At 46.5% G+C, this 21,113-nt stretch overlaps 1 protein-coding gene across 17 annotated transcripts in view; it reads right to left on the reverse strand.

Moving 5' to 3' along the window:
* The window catches only part of uvssa (UV-stimulated scaffold protein A), a 144,020-nt gene that overhangs the window by 114,718 nt on the left and 8,189 nt on the right, over positions 1-21,113 (reverse strand). For 14 of the 17 annotated variants that reach the window (XR_009790353.1, XR_009790354.1, XR_009790356.1 and 11 more), the window contains 2 exons: positions 20,625-20,749; positions 10,065-10,218 (listed from right to left, as the gene is read on the reverse strand). Coding sequence is in view for 11 of the 17 variants with exons in the window: in XM_061786602.1 (XP_061642586.1) it covers positions 10,065-10,218; positions 20,625-20,749 (279 nt within the window). In the remaining 6 variants the exon portion in view is untranslated. Of the gene's footprint in view, positions 1-10,064; positions 10,219-11,409; positions 11,855-20,624; positions 20,751-20,858; positions 20,912-21,113 lie in introns of those variants that run through there. The other 3 variants (XM_061786598.1, XM_061786603.1, XM_061786606.1) reach the window with 3 other exon arrangements.

Consider the following 21,113-nt stretch of genomic DNA (forward strand, 5'->3'; position numbering starts at 1 on the left):
TCATGGCACCCACCTGTTTCCAATTAGCCTGTTCACCTGTCGGATGTTCCAAACAGGTGTTTGTTGAGCATTTCTCAACTTTCTCAGGTCTTTTTTGCCACCTATCCCAGGAACGTGTTGCAGCCATAAAATTCTAAGTTAATGATTATTTGCTAAAAACAATCAGGTCTATCAGTTTGGACATTAAATATCTTGTCTTTGTAGTGTATTCAATTCAATATAGGTTGAACATGATTTGCAAATCATTGTATTCTGTTTCTATTTATGTTTAACACAACGTCCCAACTTCATTGGAATTGGGTTTGTATAAGGTGATTAGTGGCTGTGCCCCACAGGTAGGATGTGAAAGAGAAATTCTGGAAGGGGCTCGACAAAGTAGTTCTGAGCCTCCCAGACAGAGAGAGAGAGTTATGATTGGTGCAGATAGTAATGGACATGTTGGTGGGGTTGTATTATAATAGATATTTATTGAGAATCAGAGTTGATCAGTCGAACAGAACAAGGTTTCAAGAGGGGACTGAGAAAAGAAAACAAAAGACAAAACACTAACTCTATACAAGATGAGGAAAGTAAATCATTATATATCTAGAACAATGACATCAGATATGAGTGTTTTATGGGCAGTAGTGCTACACCCTGTGAAGGAAGGACAGGACAAGAGCGGCAGCATGCAGGACAAGGGTAGTGAACCTGGCTGTACAACTGAAGTGTGGTGGGAGTGGCTATGTAAATTATAAATATCTATTCAGGAGCTACACAATAAATTTGCATATTCATGAGTTATTTGTCGCAATAAGAGAGTGGCCCCACACCCAGCGAAAAAGTCCCAGGGGTGTGTGACTGCAGACACATGCAAGTGAATTGACACCATTTCGCATGCGCAATGACTGACAGAAGTGTCTTGTAATTGCTGTGCCTGCACAGCGGAGGCTGAGGACCCCACCTAATCAGTCGAGAGACGGGATCGGGCCCAGGAGTCCACCCAAGAGCAGCCCGGCGGACGGGACACATCCCACATCAAGGGACCCAGAGTGGTCCACCGGCCCCACCAAGGCACCCCGACAACCAGCCACCCAGAGGAGGCCACAGGGACCAAATGCCACCCGCCGCCCTACGCGCTCCGCCACCCACACCCTCAGGCGAGCAAGACACCCAACCCACAGGGCCCACAATGCAGCCAATCCCCACCTGGCCCGAGGGTGAGACGGTGTTCCTTGTTTGACTTTACTTCACAACACTGCCGTTTGACACCTTCCCTCCAAAGCTGTGAGAAGATCATGTCATCATCAAGAAGGCAAGGTCGGCGTCAGCTCCTGGAACTGAACTGCTCACAGGTGGTGATGATACTGTGGAGACTCATTGGTGTATTCATATTAAAAGAGAACAACTCCAATACCATCATCCTGTTTAGAAGCATTGCCCTGCTCAATGTGGAGGGTAAGATATTCTTCTCTGTCCTGGCCAGGAGAATGGTAAACTCCCTCATGGCGAATAAGTAGGTCGACAAGTTGGTAAGACTTCACCTTGGACTTTAATGTTCCTCAGACTAATCAAATATCACTGCCAGATACTTTAACAACCTGCATGGGTTTTGCCCTGGAAAGCTGCAGAATTGGATGACAAAGGCTTGAGGGCATCCCATGGCACATCGCCATGGAATGTGCCATCTCCCCCATCCTTTTTGTGGTAGCCTTCAAAGTCATCGTCAGAGGGGCCAGGCAGGTTGTCAGAGGTATTAGGCTGGCATCAGGCGAGAGGCTCCCAGCACTAAGGAGTTACATGGATGATGTCACAACCATCCTTCAGATGGCGCCATATACAACACGCTCCTGAAGCAATTTGACGAGCTGATCTCATGGTCAAGAATGAAAAAAGGGAGGAAAATCAAGAAGTCTATCACTAAGGAAAGGAGTACCCCAAGACAAAATCACCTTTGTCGCTGGAGAAGAGCTGATTCCACAGCTCACTGAAAAAAAAAACCTCAAAAGCCTGGGGAGGCAATACACCTCAGACTTGTCAGACAGACGAATGGGAAAGCAGGCCAGACAACAACTTACTCAGGGCTGGCAAAGATTAATCGAAGCCAGCGACCAGGGAAGCACAACGTGTGGAGCTACCAGTACACACTATCCCAGCGTGTGATGTGGCCACTGTAGATCTGTGAGAGCAACATGTCAGATGTCAGCAGGATGGACGGGCAAGCAACAGCTACATCAGGAAATGTATGGGCTTGCCCCGCTGCTTTTCAGAGGCAGGCCTCTTTGGATGGAACATGCTGGAGCTCCCTTTAATATCTGTCAGCCTTTGGTACAAGCAGGAGAAGGCACATCTTGTACTGGAGATGAAGGAATCTGCGGACGATTTGGTAAGAAGCGCAAAAGTTCCAATCCACGCTGGTCGCAAGTGGAAAGCATCTGTCGAAGTGGAGAATGCCATCACCACCCTGCAACATACAGAGTTAATGGGGTCAACCCAGACAGGTCGCGCTGGCCTAGGCTGGGCCACCCCACAACTGTTCTGCTCCAAAGCTACCATAAGATGACAGAAGACCAGGGTGGTGGACGATGTCACCAGGGTGGGGCAGGAGCACTTCCACATAAGCCCCATATCCCAGGACAGTCAAGGAGCCTGGACGCAATGGGAGGCGACAGTGCAGAGGCACATCAGCTGGACAGACGTCCTGTGGATGACACAGAGCAGACTAAGCTGCCTGATCAATGCAGTCTATGACACCCTCCCAAGCCCCCGGAACCTCTCTGTGGTTCAGGTGTGAAGTCGATTGTCCGCAGTGCAGTACCACCAGTGCTAACCTCCAGCATGTACTTTCAGGATGCAACATGACATTAAGCCAAGAACACTTTCGATGGCACCACGACCATGTAGTAGCCAAGCTGGCAGAGCTCCTGGAAAGATGTAGGGTGGCAGCAAACCTTACCTAGGGAACAACCATCCTCAGACCGGGTAAGGAGTGCCAAATCTTGGTAGATCTTAAAAGACGGCTTGTCTTCCCGAGAGAGATCATCACAACTACTCTCCAACTAGACGACGTCTTGTAGTCTGCGGTAGAGATATAAGTCCTCTTGATGGAGCTTACCATCCCCTGTGAAGAGGGCATGACAGCATCCCATGAAAGAAAACATCTCAAATACTCAAAGCTGGCAGCAGAGTGCCAAGAGGCTGGCTAAAAAGCCAGGATATATCCTGTGGAGGTCGGAAGTAGAGGCTTTGTCAGCAAGGCAATAGGGATGATGGGGGCAAATCTGTGGAAAGCTGTTAAGAAGCTGGGAGTAGAGGCTGAGAAGGCAAGCTATTGACTGTGGCTGCGGAGTAAGGAAAGCATTCCCCCGCCGGGAGATGTACTGGTGCAGAGGGCGAAACATCAGTGAATGGGGGACTCCCATCTAACGACCCTGCAGCCGCCCTTTGTGGCACAGAAGGCGGTGCGGCAGGCTGAAAGGCCGAAGCAGCAACCAACACCCGACCTGAGCAACAGTTTGAACACACACACACACATTTGATATATGATATACAGTGGGTACGGAAAGTATTCATACCCCCTTAAATTTTTCACTCTATTATATTGCAGCATTTGCTAAAATCATTTAAGTTCATTTTTTTCCCTCAATGTAAACACAGGACCCCATATTGACTAAAAAAACGGAATTGTTGAAATTTTTGCAGATTTATTAAAAGAAAAACGGAAATATCCCTCAGCCATAAGTATTCAGACCTTTTGCTGTGACACTCATATTTAACTCGAGTGCTGTCCATTTCTTCTGATCATTCTTGAGATGGTTCTACACCTTCATTGGAGTCCAGCTGTGTATGATTATACTGATTGGACTTGATTAGGAAAGCCACATACCTCTCTATATAAGACCTTACAGCTCACAGTACATGTCTGAGCAAATGAGAATCATGAGGTCAAAGGAACTGCCTGAAGAGCTCAGAGACAATTGTGGCAAGGCACAGATCTGGCCAAGGTTACAAAAAAAAATTCCTGCTGCAAGTAAGCTTCCTAAGAGCACAGTAGCCTCCATAATCCTTAAAAGGAAAATGTTTGGGACGACCAGAACGTTTCCTAGAGCTGACCATCCGGCCAAACTGAGCAATCAGGGGAGAAGAGCCTTGGTGAGAGAGGTAAAGAAGAACCAAAAGATCACTGTGGCTGAGCTCCAGAGATGCAGTCGTGAGATAGGAGAAAGTTCTAGAAAGTTAACCATCACTGCAGCCCTCCACCAGGCGGGGGCTTCATGGCAGAGTGGCCCGACGGAAACCACTCCTCAGTGCAAGACACATGAAAGCCTGGATGGAGTTTGCTAAAAAACACTTGAAGGACTCCAAGATGGTGAGAAATATGATTCTCTGGTCTGATGAGGGCGGCACGGTGGGCGACTGGTTAGAGTGTAAGCCTCACAGTTCTGAGGACCGGGGTTCAATCCCCGGCCCCGCCTGTGTGGCGTTTGCATGTTCTCCCCGTGCCTGCGTGGGTTTTCTCCGGGCACTCCGGTTTCCTCCCACATCCCAAAAACATGCATGAATTGGATTCTCTAAATTGCCCGTAGGTGTGAATGTGAGTGCGAATGGTTGTTTGTTTATATGTGCCCTGCGATTGGCTGGCAACCAGTTCAGGGTGTACCCCGCCTCCTGCTGGGATAGGCTCCAGCACGCCCACGACCCGAGTGAGGAGAAGCGGCTCGGAAAATGGATGGTCTGATGAGACCAAGACAGAAACTTTTGGCCTTAATTCTAAGCGGTATGTGTGAAGAAAACCAGGCACTGCTAAACACCTGTCCAATACAGTCCCAACAGTGAAGCAGGGTGGTGGCAGCATCATGCTTTGGGGGTGTTTTTCAGCTGCAGGGACAGGACGACTGGTTGCAATCGAATTAAAGATTAATGCGGCCAAGTACAGGGATATCCTGGACGAAAACCTTCTCCAGAGCGCTCAGGACCTCAGACTGGGCCAAAGGTTTACCTTCCAACAAGACAATGACCCTAAGCACACAGCTAATATAACAAAGGAGTGGCTTCAGGACAACTCTGTGACTGTTCTTGAATGACCCAGCCAGAGCCCTGACTTAAATCCAATTGAGCATTTCTGGAGATACCTGAAAATGGCTGTCCACCAACGTTCACCATCCAACCTGACAGAACTGGAGAGGATCTGCAAGGAGGAATGGCAGAGGATCCCCAAATCCAGGTGTGAAATATTTGTTACATCATTCCCAAAAAGGCTTAGGGCTGTATTAGCTCAAAAGGGTGCTTCAACTAAATACTCAGCAAGGAATCTGAATACTGATGGCTGTGTGATATTTCAGTTTTTCTTTTTTAATAGAGCTGCAAAAATTTCAACAATTCAAATTTTTTCTGTCAATACGGGTTGCCGTGTGTACATTAATAAGGAAAAAAATGTTTAAATTATTTTAGCAAATGGCTGCAATATAACAAAAAGTGAAGATTTTAAGGGGGTCTGAATACTTTCTGTACTCACTGTATATATGAGGCATTGATCTAATTATTTTTTTAGAAAATGAGTTAAGAATGGGATAACTCCTTTCTTACATTATTTCTTCAAGATTATCCTAATATTTTCAATGAGTAAAAATTAATATAAAATTGTTGTATTTTGGTGGTATTGTTTCAGTACCGGTATCGAGGAATTTTATGCGAGTATAATATCGAAGTCAGAAATTTGTTATCGTGATAGCACTAGCCCATTGTTTGGTCAAAACTACAAGACTACACAATCATTCACATTTTACTAACACTTTTAAGCAAAGCAAACCATATCAGCACAGCATTCTCTTGTTTCTATCCCGATTTCATGGTGGCTTCTAGTAGCAAGCCGTTTGTATCTGTATGGGAAGGCCACTTGATTGGGACCACATTGGTTTTTTTAACAAATATTACAATTGTGATTTAGCATGCGATTTTTGGGGTTAAGTTTGTTTTCTTCAGCATTAGTCACTAAATGCAATGAATAAATCGTTCAATAGTATGACCAACCACTTTTGGAGAATTGTTCGCTATTTGCCAAACTGCGCAGAAGTACCTGTTCTACAAATATGTGGTATTGTTTCATTTTTGACAAGGTATCGCAGTAGTATTGGTGTGCTGTACAAACCTATTTGGGTCATTGTCCAAAGGATGGACATCCTCTTTGAGCTTCAATTGACAGGTCTTAAGTTCTTCTGCATGCACAATATCATGGTAAACTTGGGGATTCATTATCCATTAATGATAGCAATATTTCCAGGCATTGAGGCAGCAAATCAGTCGCACACCACAATGACCCCTCCACCATGCTTCAGAGTTGGGATGAGGGCTTCAAATCTAATTTGATTTCATCTGTCTACACATGCTGTGGAACATTTATGTATTCTTTAGCAAACTGCAATTCTGTGGCAGTGTATTTTGGAACACCAGTGGCATCTACCATGGTGTCCTCCAAAGACATTCATTCTTGTTTAATGTTTGTCAAGAGATCTCAGCAGGTATCAGTTTTGTCAATTTTGAGTTTCAATTTTGAGTTGAGTTTCAAGTTATTTCAGACCATTGTGGGTTTTACTTTCATTGAGCGGTTTCCAGACAGGCGTTTTAATTTCACTGATTTTTCAAGCCCCACAAAATAGTGTATTATCGCTATGTAAAAACAGAAAGAAACACTAAAGAAAGATTAGATTATTTCATAGGGAAAAAAGTGTTTGTAGCTTTTTCCTCTCTTTAATAACCACAGCCAAATATAGGCTGCTTTCACCCAAATCTGTGTTTCTGACCAAAAGAAAAAGCATTTTTGTGCAGTTACATCAAGCAGAAAAGTGACTTTGACATTAATTGCTTTTTTTTTTTTTTGCTTTAGTGATGACCGCAAAAATCAGAACATGAACACACCACTGATAACTGGCTTTTTATACCAAAATAATTTTGTATATTTTTATATTTTAAATTTAATAATTACAAATCAAATCTGCACCACAATTTTATCTCATTTCGCTGACTTTTCATGTGCAGACCGTATACCTCCTTGCTGTATCGCCTTCTTGCTGGTGGGCTTTAGGCGTTCAAGTGTCCGTCAACCTGTCCGTCAAGTCTGCTTTAGGGGTCAGTAAGGAGCCTTTGAACTCTGTCCCTCAAACTGACTCCCACATCTGTAATTATCCTCGTTTTCTTCATACTCCTCCTCCTTTTGTTTGATGGTCCAGGAGGTTGCATGCGTCCAGTAGGAACGTATGCTAGATGCATGATCAGTTAGTTATAAAAATATATACAATTACCAAAGAATGCATGTTTTTATTCTACCGTGTTCTGTGGGGAGTGCTCTTTTTCAGACACCAAAGGCATGAAAAAAGGTGACAAAAAAAAAAACTAAAACAAAAAAACATTGTAGGAGGGTCCTGGGGGGATCCCCGGGCCCCGGCAGAGAATTTTTTTTATTTTAACATAAATTAAGAAATCTGGAAGACTCTGAAGAGTAAAATAAGGCAAAATCAACAAATTTTCTTCACGCAGAAAAACATTTATTTACACCGCTCAAGTAAATGTTGCTATCCAAATTTAAAATTACATTTGCCTTTTTTTTGTTTTGGCCTCCAACTTGAGCCAGGCCCATTTCCACCTGCAGCTGATGCCTGCTTCAAGCTGTGCCACATGAATTGCATCCTCCTCTTTAAGCACTCTCATTCTGGAAAACATTTGACTAAAATCATTGTCCGTTTCACTTAATTTTTCACTATTACCAACTTCAAAGGCTAATCCCAAATGCATCCTGCAGGAAAATATTAAATACAATATTTTTCTGTTTTTATTGGCCATTTCTGAATTTGAAGTTAGTTAATTCTGTGTTGTGACATAATCCCAAATATCGCTCCGTCGCTTAATACATTTAACATTAACATCCGTAAACTATTTAGATAATTGTAGGCGCGTTTCCTAATTAATAAGGTGTTCTCGCGGATCTTGTCACCGATGTTACCTGTGCTTCGCGGTTCCGCTGGGACCACAATCAGGGCCACGACCCGCATCACCTCAACGCGAAAATACAAAAGACCAGTGCAACAAATAAGACACTGGGTGATCTGATGAGCAATAATGCTGCTTAAACGTAAGCGCACCAATAGAGGATGCCCGCTCCAGAGGTGGGTAGAGTAGCCAAACATTGTACTCATGTAAGAGTCCTGTTTTACGTGACAATAATGTGACTCAAGTAAAAGTAAAAAGTAGTCCTACTAAAAAATACTTAAAGAGTAAAAAGAACTCAGTAAATAGCACAAACATTTAAAAAAAAAAAAAAAACTTTGCAATTTACTGCACGGTGTTTTCTTAAGTTCTAAGTGAGCTGAAATATCCACGTTTGAGCAGACAGTGCCAGACAAATACTACAATACATGAAAGCTGTTGTTTTTGTTTATCTAAATGAAAACAGAAGTAGCACACCGTTGCCTTCATGGTAACGACGACCTTCACAAAATGGTGGCCATTTAGGCACGACATCGGCCCGGTTGCCTTATCTCGTGTTTAATACCTATGCCCAGGAAGCCCAATAGAAGATGACGTGTGCGGTCATGTGACTTTCTTTTGTTGTTTGATTGGTGAACTAGACTTAAATGTCACGAGCGCTTAGATTGACGCAAACAGCGGCCAAAGCGGAAGTCGAAGTCATAGTCTTGCGAACGAAATCGTTAAGCAATAATTGCTAAATTAAAGTAGCGAGGGACATGTAGATCATTGTAACGGAGTAAAAGTACCGTTACCGCTAGCTTCCAGCGTTCAAGAAGTACGAAACAGCCTACGACGACAGGGACCCCACCCAACCCAGGAAAAAACTCATTGGATCTATACCATTCACGTAAATGGCCTATTTTGAGTTCAAAATGGCGAATTTCGCTGAAAGGCGACTGATTTGAATGTATGCTTTTTACCTCTCTGTCACAATGCTAAATGTCGTTCGATCGCTGCAAGATAAATTGAAAAGTCACATCAGTACTATTAACAGATGTTACGTGGTAATTTGAATTTATGGGAATAAATTGCATTTATGTAATATGGATTGAAGGAGAGAATGTAGGATTGCTTTGATCCCTAAAGCGACCACTAATGCTAAGTTAGCGCAAGCTTTAGCAAGTTAGCGCTTAGTATTATTTAGTCCTTACCTTCACAGTGATCCTCCGGGGTTTCTGGTTACTAAGCGTGGTGGCTTGTAGGCGATCTGAGGGCAACCACCCTTTAGATTCATCCGGATCGAACTCGAAACTCCGGTTTAATTCATCCCACCCCTCTTTGTCTGATGAGATGGGTAGCCTCCAATGGGCCACGAGCCATACAGGTCCTTGTAACATGACCTGGCTCAATCACTTTTCACAAAAGTAATTGGCTCTGCGGCAGCCATCATTTCTCAGTCGTCATTTCTGACAATCGCGGGAATATTATTTTTCTTACTATTGTGTAAAATACTCTCTTTGTGTATAAACTGCTTGCATTTTATTTCTCAATTTTCTCTCTCTCGCTCCTTGTCTCTAATCTCACCTTCTCTTCCTAATGAGCTCTAATTTTAACGCATTGCTGCCCTCTGCAGGCGGCAGCTTGTCAGTGCAGTTGTTCACAAGCCTAATTTTCACACCCAAGCTATATGAGCCTCCCCATCATCACCATTGAAAAACGCAATTGATATCACCAACAATTTTGTCCATGTGTGTAAATAGTGTCTTAAAAGTGACTGATTACTCTGATTATTTCATTTTTACAGTCTTCCTGAAACATTTATATTTGTTTTTCAATTGAATTGTTCACGTAATAGCTCACATTACAGGCAGCAAAGTTCTGATATGATTCATCTTGGCGTCATTTGTTTTTACATCACAAAAAAACAAGCATTTTAAAAACAATGTGGTAACATTTTAACATGCACTGTAGCCCTGTACAACTCAGAATTAATCTTGTTTCTTCTGTAAGCAGACACATCAAAACAACTCAGCCTGCATTAGCAGTCATGATTAGTATTTTCACTTAAGAACATATTTTTAGAGTGCATATTACAAAAGTAATGGTTAAAATTATCCTAATACCTGGAAGTTGTCCACCAGGAGTGTTCTGAAGTGATGTGATTTGGGGAAAAGCTCACTGGCTATCTGAAAGGCCGATAGACGGATCTCAGCATGTTCTTGGTTGAGCTGGGACATTATTGAGTGGTAGACATGATCGATGCAGTCATTAGACTCCCTATGGGGAATAACAACAACAAAAAACAATTATTTCAAAATTATTTGGTGCACGTAAATTGTCCATAGCAACTCTATATGAATGGTAATTTCCTATACAATTCCAAGAATCAGGTACATCCAGTAGCACAGACAGCACCAAGAAAAAAAGCGCCATGGAAAATGAATGGATGGATGGATGGATGTCTGTACAATATTTTTGTGTTATTCATTGCACTTGCCCTCCCTCAGTAGATTTGTGTTTAAATGTGTTTGTATTGTTTTGAAAGTGTCTTTAAAGACCTTTTAAAAAAGGCAAATGTAATTTTAAATGTTATAAAAACATGCAGATTACACGTATTGTGGGGGTGGACTGGAATGTAAACCCCGCAATGAAGAGGGGATTAATGCATACAGAATGGATCATCGGGATGGAACGGTTTTTGAAATCCATAAAAACAGTTCGGTTCGACTATTTCCCTTCGTTACGCGTGCATTCCATTTGCTTCATAACATCCGCAAGCAGAGTCACGTTACAGCACAGGAGCACTGAAACTTTGCTTCACCTGAGGATACGCAATGCTAGCATGTAGCGAGCTAGGCTTTAAAAGGTTAGAGGCATAAACACAGACTATTGTCATTTCTGCACCGTTTACCTGATTTGGATGAAAATACCCTCAAATAAAAGCTGAAAGTCTGCAGTCGTGGTTGGGGGCAGTTTCGCGGCAAACAAGCACTTCCTTTCCACTGCTCCTGTTACACCTTTAGCACACGCTGCAAAAGCTAACCAGGCTCCTTCAATTTGTGGCACCAAATTTCCATCTCCACCTTTTCCTTGAGCCATGCCCAGCACCATTTGTTTTTGTTTTTTTTACACCTTTAATACTGTTTAACACAATGTTAATAAATTTAGCTTCCATTTTTCTAAAATACGCAGATTGTGTGTCGGGATTTGCCCTCGCAAATTTGAGACAAAACCCATCTTATTCTGCATCTGATTGCCTAGCACCTGTTGGATTGGACTGGATACTCCTTTGATTTGCTATGGTGTGTAAGCACTTCAGCAACACACACACACGCACGCACATACACACACGTAGAGCGAGTCTTGTCAAAAAAATGAATACACCAGATTTCCAGCACTACATCGGAGTACTTTTAGCCATGCACTCTTTGTTTTTTATAAGATCCGTCAGTACCACAAAAATTTTACCTATTGTAGATGGATCGAGAACAGTAGTTTTAAACTTGTTGGAGGGACGGATCCCCGCAGGTTTTATACGGAGTGCACCGAACCCTTCCTATTTTGAAAAATAAAACATGGTTTATTTCAAATTCAAAACAGGTATATATTTTATTGTCTGTGTAGATTCTCAGTCATCCAGGTCATGCACAAAATGAACCATGCATCAGTTGCACACTAAATCACTATGTTAAAAGAATAAAACCAACAAAACATGAATTTCATGCAAAAAACAAACAAAAAATTCAATTAAATGAAAATTTTCACTCGTGAACAAGACCCCAAGATACTTTAACTCCTCCACTTGGGGCAGGATCTCATCCCCGACCTGGCGAGGGCATGCCACCCTTTTCCGATTGAGGACCATGGTCTCAGATTTGGAGGTGCTGATTCTCATCCCAGCCGCTTCACACTCGGCTGCGAACTGCTCCAGTGAGAGTTGGAGCTCACAGCTTGATGAACCCAACAGAACCACATCAGCAAAAAGCAGAGATGCAATACTGAGGCCACCAAACCGGACCCCCTCTACGCCTCGGCTGCGCCTAGAAATTCTGTCCATAAAAGTTATGAACAGAATCGGCGACAAAGGGCAGCCTTGGCGGAATCCAACCCTCACCGGGAACGAGTCCGACTTACTGCCGGATATGCGGACCAAACTCTGACTCCGGTCGTACAGGGACCGAACAGCCCGTATCAGGGGGTTCGGCACCCCATACTCCCGAAGCACCCTCCACAGGACTCCCCGAGGGACACAGTCAAACGCCTTCTCCAAGTCCACAAAACACATGTAGACTGGTTGGGCGAACTCCCATGCACCCTCGAGGACCCTGCCGAAAAAGGAGGGCCACCACCCCAGTCTGCCAATCCAGAGGCACTGTCCCCGATGTCCACGCGATGTTGCAGAGGCGTGTCAGCCAGACAGCCCCACAACATCCAGAGCCTTTAGGAACTCCGGGCGAATCTCATCCACCCCCGGGGCCCTGCCACCGAGGAACTTTTTAACTACCTCAGTGACCTCAAACCCAGAGATAGGAGAGCCCCTCAGAGAACCCACACTCTGCTTCCTCATGGGAAGGCGTGTCGGTGGAATTGAGGAGGTCTTCGAAGTATTCTCCCCACCGACTCACAACGTCCCGGGTCGAGGTCAGCAGTGCCCCATCCCCACTATACACAGTGTTGGTGGTGCACTGCTTTCCTCTCCTGAGACGTCGGATGGTGGACCAGAATTTCCTCCAAGCCGTCCGGAAGTCTTTCTCCATGGCCTCACCGAACTCCTCCCATACCCGAGTTTTTGCTTCAGCGACTACCAGAGCTGCATTCCGCTTGGCCAGCCGGTACCCATCAGCTGCCTCAGGAGTCCCACAGGCCAAAAAGGCCCAGTAGGACTCCTTCTTCAGCTTGACGGCATCCCTTGGTTCGGGGATTGCCACCACGACAGGGACCGACCACCTTACGGCCACAGCTCCGGTCGGCCGCCTCAGCAATGGAGGCGCAGAACATGGTCGACTCGGACTCTATGTCCACTGCCTCCCCCGGAACATGAGCAAAGTTCTGTCGGAGGTGGGAGTTGAAACTCCTTCTGACAGGGGATTCTGCCAGACGTTCCCAGCAGACCCTCACAATACGTTTGGTCCTGCCACGTCGGACCGGCATCTTCCCCCACCATCGGAGCCAACTCACCACCAGGTGGTGATCAGTGGACAGCTCCGCCCCTCTCTTCACCCGAGTGTCCAAGACATGCGGCCGCAAGTCCGATGACACGACCACAAAGTTGATCATCGAACTGCGACCTCGGGTGTCCTGGTGCGAAGTGGACACCCTTATGCTTGAACATGGTGTTCGTTATGGACAATCCGTGACGAGCACAGAAGTCCAATAACAGAACACCGCTCGGGTTCTGATCGGGGGGGCCGTTCCTCCCAATCACGCCCTTCCAGGTCTCACTGTCATTGCCCACGTGAGCATTGAAGTCCCCAAACAGAACAATGGAGTCCCCAGCGGGAGCACTCTCCAGCACCCCCTCTAAGGACTCCAAAAAGGGTGAATACTCTGAACTGCTGTTTGGTGCATAGGAACAAACAACAGTCAGCTCACACTGCACCCGACCCCTATGGCCCCTCCCACAGGTGGTGAGCCCATGGGAAGGGGGACCCACTTTACCCTTTCGGCTGTGCCCGGCCGGGCCCCATGGGTGCAGGCCCGGCCACCAGGCGCTCGCCTTCGAGCCCCACCACCAGGCCTGGCTCCAGTGGGGGGACCCGCGTCCGGGCAAGGGAAAACGAAGTCCATTGTTTGTCGTCATCATTAGGGGTTTTTGAGCCGTGCTTTGTCTGGTCCCTCACCTAGGACCTGTTTGTCATGGGTGACCATGCCAGGGGCATAAAGCCCCAGACAACTTAGCTCCTAGGATCACTGGGACACACAAACCCCTCCACCACGACAAGGTGACGGCTCAAGGAGGGGAAAAATAAGAAAAATAATTCTTACAATTACAATAGGTCCTTTGCAGCGGTCGCTGTATGGGCCCTAATAAGTAAAAACAAAAACAAAAAACAGGAGTCGCCACACCTGCTGCAAATCTAACGCTCTTTGTACAGCCAGATTAACTGTGTCAAATATCTCACGTCCAGCCATTTCCACAGTATTAGCAATGTTTTTAGAATTGTCCGTGGTCACAAACAAACAAGGAACAAGGGTGTTTGACTTGCTGTTTTTTTACTCTGATTTTCCACTCTGAACATTGCGCAGGTTTGGACGATAGGGTCGTTATTCACCAAATCTCCGTGATCAAATGTGTGGTTATGGTCAGGTAGCTTAGTGTGGCGCCGCTAGGCCTATTTTAGGGGGGGGTTCAGCTTGAAGGGCTTGAAAGTGAACAGCGATTTGCCTTGAGTCACACACAAGCATCCTTAACAATAATTTCTCGCAAGCCTCATCTGCCAACCACCAGAGAAACCGACGTCTTAAACGTAAAACTGCTGAAAAAACAACACACACGCATACTGTGGTGTCTCGTCAAACCACTAGGAGCACTATGTAAAGCTGTGGTGACTAGATGTGGTGCATATCAAAAGAAACAAAGAAGAAAAGATGAAAAGAAGAAAGTAGCTTTGACAGTTATAACTGCCACGTGCTAACTGAAAAATCTGAATCCTCTATTTGCCAAGTATTATCAAAAACACACAAGGAATTTGTCTCTGGTAGTTGGAGCCACTCTAGTACAACAATAGACAGCCATTTTGACAAAAAATACTTTTGAGACATAAAAACACACACAGGGGAGTCACTTAGCCTCTCACAATTGAATGGCAACAGGTCAGAAGGTGTTGGAATGTGTGCGGTTTTTAGTTTACATTGATCGATAGAGTCAACCTGAAGGACGGTGCTGGAAGAGGTGGTGACCAGGATGTGGAGGGTCCAAGAGGATTTTGCATGCAATTGTAATAGTTCTGATAGCATCCAAGTCCTAGGTAGGGGGGTACAGACGATTTTTTCGTCAGTCCTGATTGTCCGTTGCAGTTTGAGTTTGACCTTTTTTGTGGCAGAACCAAACCTGACTGTGATGAATGAAGACAGGACTGATTCGATGACTGCTGTGTATTACTGCCTCAACAGCTCATGTGACAGGCCGTGCTTCCTCAGGAACCACAGTAAGTACATCCTAAACTGGGATTTTTTGAGGATGGAGTTGATGTTGGTCTCCAACTTCAGGTTCTGGGCGACAGTAATTCCCAGGACCTTGCATGTTTCGACGGTTGACACACGGCAGATGGCCAGTGTGAAGGGCAGCTGTGGCGAAGGATGCTTACTCAAGTCCACGATCATCTCTACAGTCTTGAGCGTGTTAAGCTCCAGGTTGTGTCGGCCGCAGCAAAGCTCTAGCCGCTCCACTTCCTGTCAATACACAGACTCATCCCCGTCTTTGATGAGGCCGATGACTGTGGTGTCATCTGCAAACTTCAGGAGTTTGACAGCCGGATGTATTTAAGTGCAGTTGTTCGTGTGTGTGTGTATGGGGGGGGGAGAGAGAGAGAGAGAGAGAGAAGCGGATAGAGAACACATCCTTGGGGTGCCCCGGTGCTGATGGTGAGTATGGATGAGGTGGTGTCCCCCAGCCTTATCTGCTGTGTCAGGAAGCTGAAAATCCACTGGCAGATGGCAGGCGAGATGCTGAGCTGGAGAAGCTTGGAGGAGATGTGTTCGGGGATGATGGTGTTGAACGCAGAGCAGAAGTACACGAACAGGACCCACGCGTAGGTCCCCGCGCCATCGAGGTGTTCTAGGATGAAGTGCAGTCCCATGTTGACTGTGTCCCCACAGACCAGTTTGCTTTGTAGGCAAACTGCAGGGGGTCCAGCAGGGGTCCTGTGACACTCTTGAGGTGGTCCAGCAAGATGTGTTCAAATGATTTCATGACCATAGATTTCAGGCCTGTGCCTGTCGTCATTCAGACCCGAGATTGCAGGTTTCTTGGGGACTGGGGTGATGGTGGAGCGTTTGAAACAGGATGGTACTTCACACAGTTCCAGATATCTATTGAATAGCTGTGTGAAGACTGGAGCAATCTGGTCCGCACAGACTTTTAGGCAGGATGGGGACACAAGGTCTGGGCCTGCCGCTTTGTTGATCTTTTGTAGTTTGAAGATGCATCTCACATCCTGTTCACGAATGGTCAACGCAGAAGTCAGAGGTGCGATGGGGGTCAGTGGTGCGGTTGGGTGGGTGTGGGGTGCGAAACTGTCCTTTTCAAATCTGCAGGAGAAGGTGTTCAAGTCATCAGCCAGTCCTCTTTTGTTCTCCGCTTGGGGGGATGGTCGCTTTTAGTTGGTTAGCAATTTTAATCATCGCCAGACTGACAGTCATTGGCAGTAATCTGTTTTTTGCCATCTTTTCTACATAATTTCTCTTTGCAATGTTGATTTCTTTTGTCAGCTGATTCCTTGCGCGATTGTACAGGACTGTGTCCCCACTTCAATAGGCGTCGTCTTTAGCCTGGCGAAGTTGCTGAAGTTTTGCAGTGAACCACAGCTTGTTTTTATTGAACGTGCAAAATGTCTTTGTTGGTACACACACCTTCACAAAAACTGATATAGGATGTGACACTGTCCTAAGTCCGTCGCGGAATATTCCATGGACTTCCGTATCCTTGCTGGTGTACGCGGGTGGGATGACGCAGCCCTTAGGGGAATCTTTTCAAACGGTCTCTCCGAACAAATCAAAGACGAGCTTGCGGTCCGGGACGAGCCCTCCTCTCTGGAGGCTCTTATCGCCCTCTCCATCCGTCTGGATAACAGACTGCGAGAGAGAGCCCTTGAGAAAGGGCTATGATCGCGTAAACACTCTCCCACTCTGAGCACCATGCAGTCGTCTTCCGCACTTTCGTCACTCCCCGTTGCATCCGATGAATCCATTCAAATTGGTCCAACACATTTAGATCCACAAGAACATCAGCGTCGTGTCATCCAGCGGCTGTGCATCTATTGCGGTCAATCCGGTCACTTTTTTCCTCGTGCCCCCTCCGACCAGAAAGACCAGGCTCACCGCGTCCCGACAGCGTCGCGGTGAGCCAAACCTCCGTTACCGCAAGCTCTCCCTCCCGCATAACCGTTCCCGCTTGCATTGTCATTTCTGCTCATATCACCCCCATCGCTCCCCTTATTGATTCCGGTGCCGATGATAATTTTATTCATAAAGAAATAGTTCACTAGCTCCAAATCCCTCTCCAACCACATCCATCCTCGAAAAAAGTCACAGCCATGGATGGCCGAGTAATTGCCCTGGTCACCCATCAAACAGTGCCCATCACACTCTTTATTTCAGGCAATCACCATGAAAACATTTCCCTTTTTGTCATTCCTTCCCCTGAGACCCCCTTAGTTCTTGGTATTCCCTGGCTCAAACTCTACAACCCCGCCATAGACTGGGCTTGTTTATCCATGTCTGGGTGGAATCCTCATTGCCATTCCCACTGTCTGCTTTCTGCCATTCCACCCTCAGAATACCCACCACCCTCTGCCACCCCAGTGGACCTTTCCCAAATTCCAGAAGAATATCATGACCTCTCCCCAGTATTCAGCAAGGACTTGTATGATTGCGCCATAGACCTCTTGCCGGGAGCGCCACTTCCCACCAGCCGACTCTACAATCTCTCCCGTCCCGAAAAAAAAGCTATGAAGGATTACATCCGCGACTCCTTGGCTGCTGGCCTCATACGCCCCTCCTCGTAGCCGGTTGGGGCTGGATTTTTTTTCGTTGAGAAAAAAGACACCACTCTCCGCCCATGCATCGACCACCGAGGACTCAATGATATTACAATTAAAAATAAATCACCGCTACCTCTCATCGACCCGTCCTTTTAACCCCTCTGCGAAACCCAAATCTTTACCAAATTGGACCTCCGTAATGCCTACCACCTCATCCGTATCCGATAGGGGGATGAGTGGAAGACCGCCTTCAATACCCCCCCGGACAACGCCCCTGCAGTTTTCCAAACATTAATTACTGACGTCCTCCGTGACATGCTCAACCGGTTCGTGTTTGTGTACCTCGATGACATCCTCATTCTCTCCCGCTCCCCCGAAGAACACCGCATCCATGTACGCCAAGTCCTCCCGCGCCTCCTCGAAAACCGTCTATACGTCAAACCGGAAAAATGTGAATTCCACCTATCCTCAGTACATTTCCTAGGCTACATCATTGCAAAAGGACAACTACAACCGGACCCCACCAAAATCTAAGCCATCATCGACTGGGCCATCCCCGCGACCCGCAAAAGAACTGAGTTTCCTTGGATTCGCCAATTTCTACCGCTGATTCATCCATAATAACAGCAAGGTCGCTATTTCCCTCACCAGTCTCACATCCACCAGCTCCCCCTTTCAGTGGACCCCAGCAGCCTCACGAGGATTCAATAAACTCAAATCCCTGTTCACCACTGCTCCCATTCTGCGCCACCCTGACCCGTCCCTCCAGTTCGTGGTGGAGGTTGACGCCTCGGATGCCGGAGCTGTCCTCTCGCAGCGAGATCCCTCGACCGACCCATAAACTTCACCCCTGTGCTTTTTTTTCCCCGTCGCCTATCTTCATCAGAAAGAAATTATGACGTCGGAAACCGCACACTGCTGGCCATTACATGGGCCCTGGAAGAATGGAGACACTGCTGGAGGGATCTAAACAACCATTTCTCATTTTGACTGACCACAAAAACCTCGCTTACCTCCATACCGCAAAATGTTTCAATCCCCGACAAGCACGCTGGGCACTATTCCTCAGCAGATTAAATTTCAGTCTCTCCTCCCGTCCCGGTTCCCGTAACACCAAGGCAGATGCCCTCTCCCGTATTCACTCACCTCCTTCGAGCACAGCAGAACCCGAATCAATCCTTCCGGCCTCCTGTTTCGTTGGAGCGGCCACGTGGGAGATCGATCAGGTGGTCAAGGAGGTCCAAAAGACCCAACCTGATCTCAAGACCGGGCCTCCTGACCACCTGTTCGTCCCGGATTCAGCATGTTCGGAAGTCTTGCAGTGGGCCCACAACTCTAAATTAACTTGTCACCCTGGCATCACCCGTACTACCCAGTTCATTCAACAGCACTTCTGGTGGCCCAGCCTCATCAAAGACACCCGAGAGTTTGTTCAAGCCTGCTCCGTCTGCGCCCGAGGGAAGTCTTCTCACCGACCTCCAGCTGGCTTGCTGCGCCCCCTGCCAATTCCCAGCCGCCCTTGGTCTCACATCGCTGTGGACTTCGTTACCGGCCTGCCCCCCTCTGAAGGTAACACTGTTATTCTCACAAGCATCGATCGTTTTTCCAAGTGTGTCCATTATGTGCTCCTCCTCAAACTCCTGTCCGCCCTGGAAACTGCTAACATCCTTGTCTTACATGTCTTCAAACTCCATGGTATCCCCATCGACACAGTCTCCGATCGAGGTCCCCAGTTTTCCTCTCGGGTCTGCAAGGAATTCTGCAAGGCGGTGGGCGCAGCAACCAGCTTATCCTTTGGGTATCACCCGCAGACCAACGGCCAGACGGAGCGGACCAACCAAACCCTGGAATCGGCACTCCGCTGTGTGGCCGCCCGCAACCCCTCCTCATGGAGTGCCTTCCTCCTATGGATTGAATACGCTCATAATTCCCTCACCAGCTCCGCTACCAGTATGTCCCCATTCATAGCTTGCTACGGTTTCCAACCTCCACTGTTCGACCTACAGGAGCAGGGGGTGGCAGTCCCCTCCGTACAAGATCCCCTCCAGAGACCCCAGGCGGTTTGGAAGGACGTCCGGGCAGCGCTGAACCGGTCCGCGGCACGCAACAAGTAGCTCGCGGACCGTCATCGCTCGCCGACGCCCGAATAGAAGGTGGGTCAATCTGTCTGGCTCTCTTCCCACGACCTTCCCCTTCAAACAGAGTCCCGTAAACTTGCTCCACACTTCATTGGTCCTTTTCCCATCACCAAAATCATTAATCCCACTTCCGTCCAGTTAAAACTGCCATAGTCCCTAAAGATTAATCCCACATTCCACGTTTCGTTGCTCAAAACTGTCTCCACCTGCGCCCCTCTTTCCACAGCCCTAATTCTAATTATTTCCCGATAGCAGGGAGGATGAGTGACTATTCAACGTGGAATCAGAGTATTTTTATAAGAATGTGTTGATTTCATCGTATTTATTTATGAAATTTGTACTGGAAACATCAGTGAGGTTTGTGGTGGCCCCACACAGCGCCATATTGGCCCCGGGCCATCGTTAATATCGGACCCTGATAAATGCATTCAACTTGGAAAAAAAGCTGAAACCATAGGTGTCAAACTCAAGGCCCGGGGGCCAGATGTGGCCCGCCACATCATTTTATGTGGCCCGCGAAAGTAAATCATGCTCGTCAACTTCCGTGATTTTTGCTAAAATCTGTATACAAATTCCAAATTGTCACAATAAACAATAAGTAACTTAAACAATACTTGAACAAACTATTATCCTTGTCTTCTGATTTCAAAACTAGTTATCCCTCAATTTGTTGTGTAATGGTAATAATATGTTTTGGTGATGATTAAACATTTCTATGGTTTCACTGTTCTAACAGCCCTCTGAGGGAAAATCATAACTACAATGCAGCCCGAGACAAAAGAGAGAGAGTTTGACACCCCTGGCCTAAACATGTAGTTTTTGTGACTTTCAAGATTTTACTTACTTGCATATCTTCTTGATTTCCTTCATTTTTTCCATGTTGATCTGTAGCTGTCCAGAAGTGGTAAGCTCCTCCACAAGCTCAGAGAGCCTGTCCCTTTGAGACAATTCCATTCCTAACAGTAACACCTATGGAGAGTCACATGCAGGTTTAACCACAACAGTCAGAATAAATTACAACTCCAGTATCGCACTTTGCCCTTGTATTGCACAATTCCCTGAACAATGTAAAACTCACCCGAGCTGCTCACCGGACTTCGGGAGGGAGGGGAACAGGGAGGGGGGGATAGACTGATAAAGATGAGAGTGATAAAGGTGAGAGAGAGCAAGAGAGAGAGAGAGAGAGAGAGAGAGAGAGAGAGAGAGAGAAACACTAGTGGTATGCGGTCTCCTGCGCATGTCAAGCCAAAGAATCACTGAATACAATGTTCAAACTGTCCATAAGGGAGTGTTTTTCAACCACTGTGCCATGGCACACTAGTGTGCCGTGAGA

The sequence above is a fragment of the Phyllopteryx taeniolatus genome, chromosome 10 (assembly GCF_024500385.1).
Source record: "Phyllopteryx taeniolatus isolate TA_2022b chromosome 10, UOR_Ptae_1.2, whole genome shotgun sequence".
NCBI lineage: Eukaryota > Metazoa > Chordata > Actinopteri > Syngnathiformes > Syngnathidae > Phyllopteryx > Phyllopteryx taeniolatus.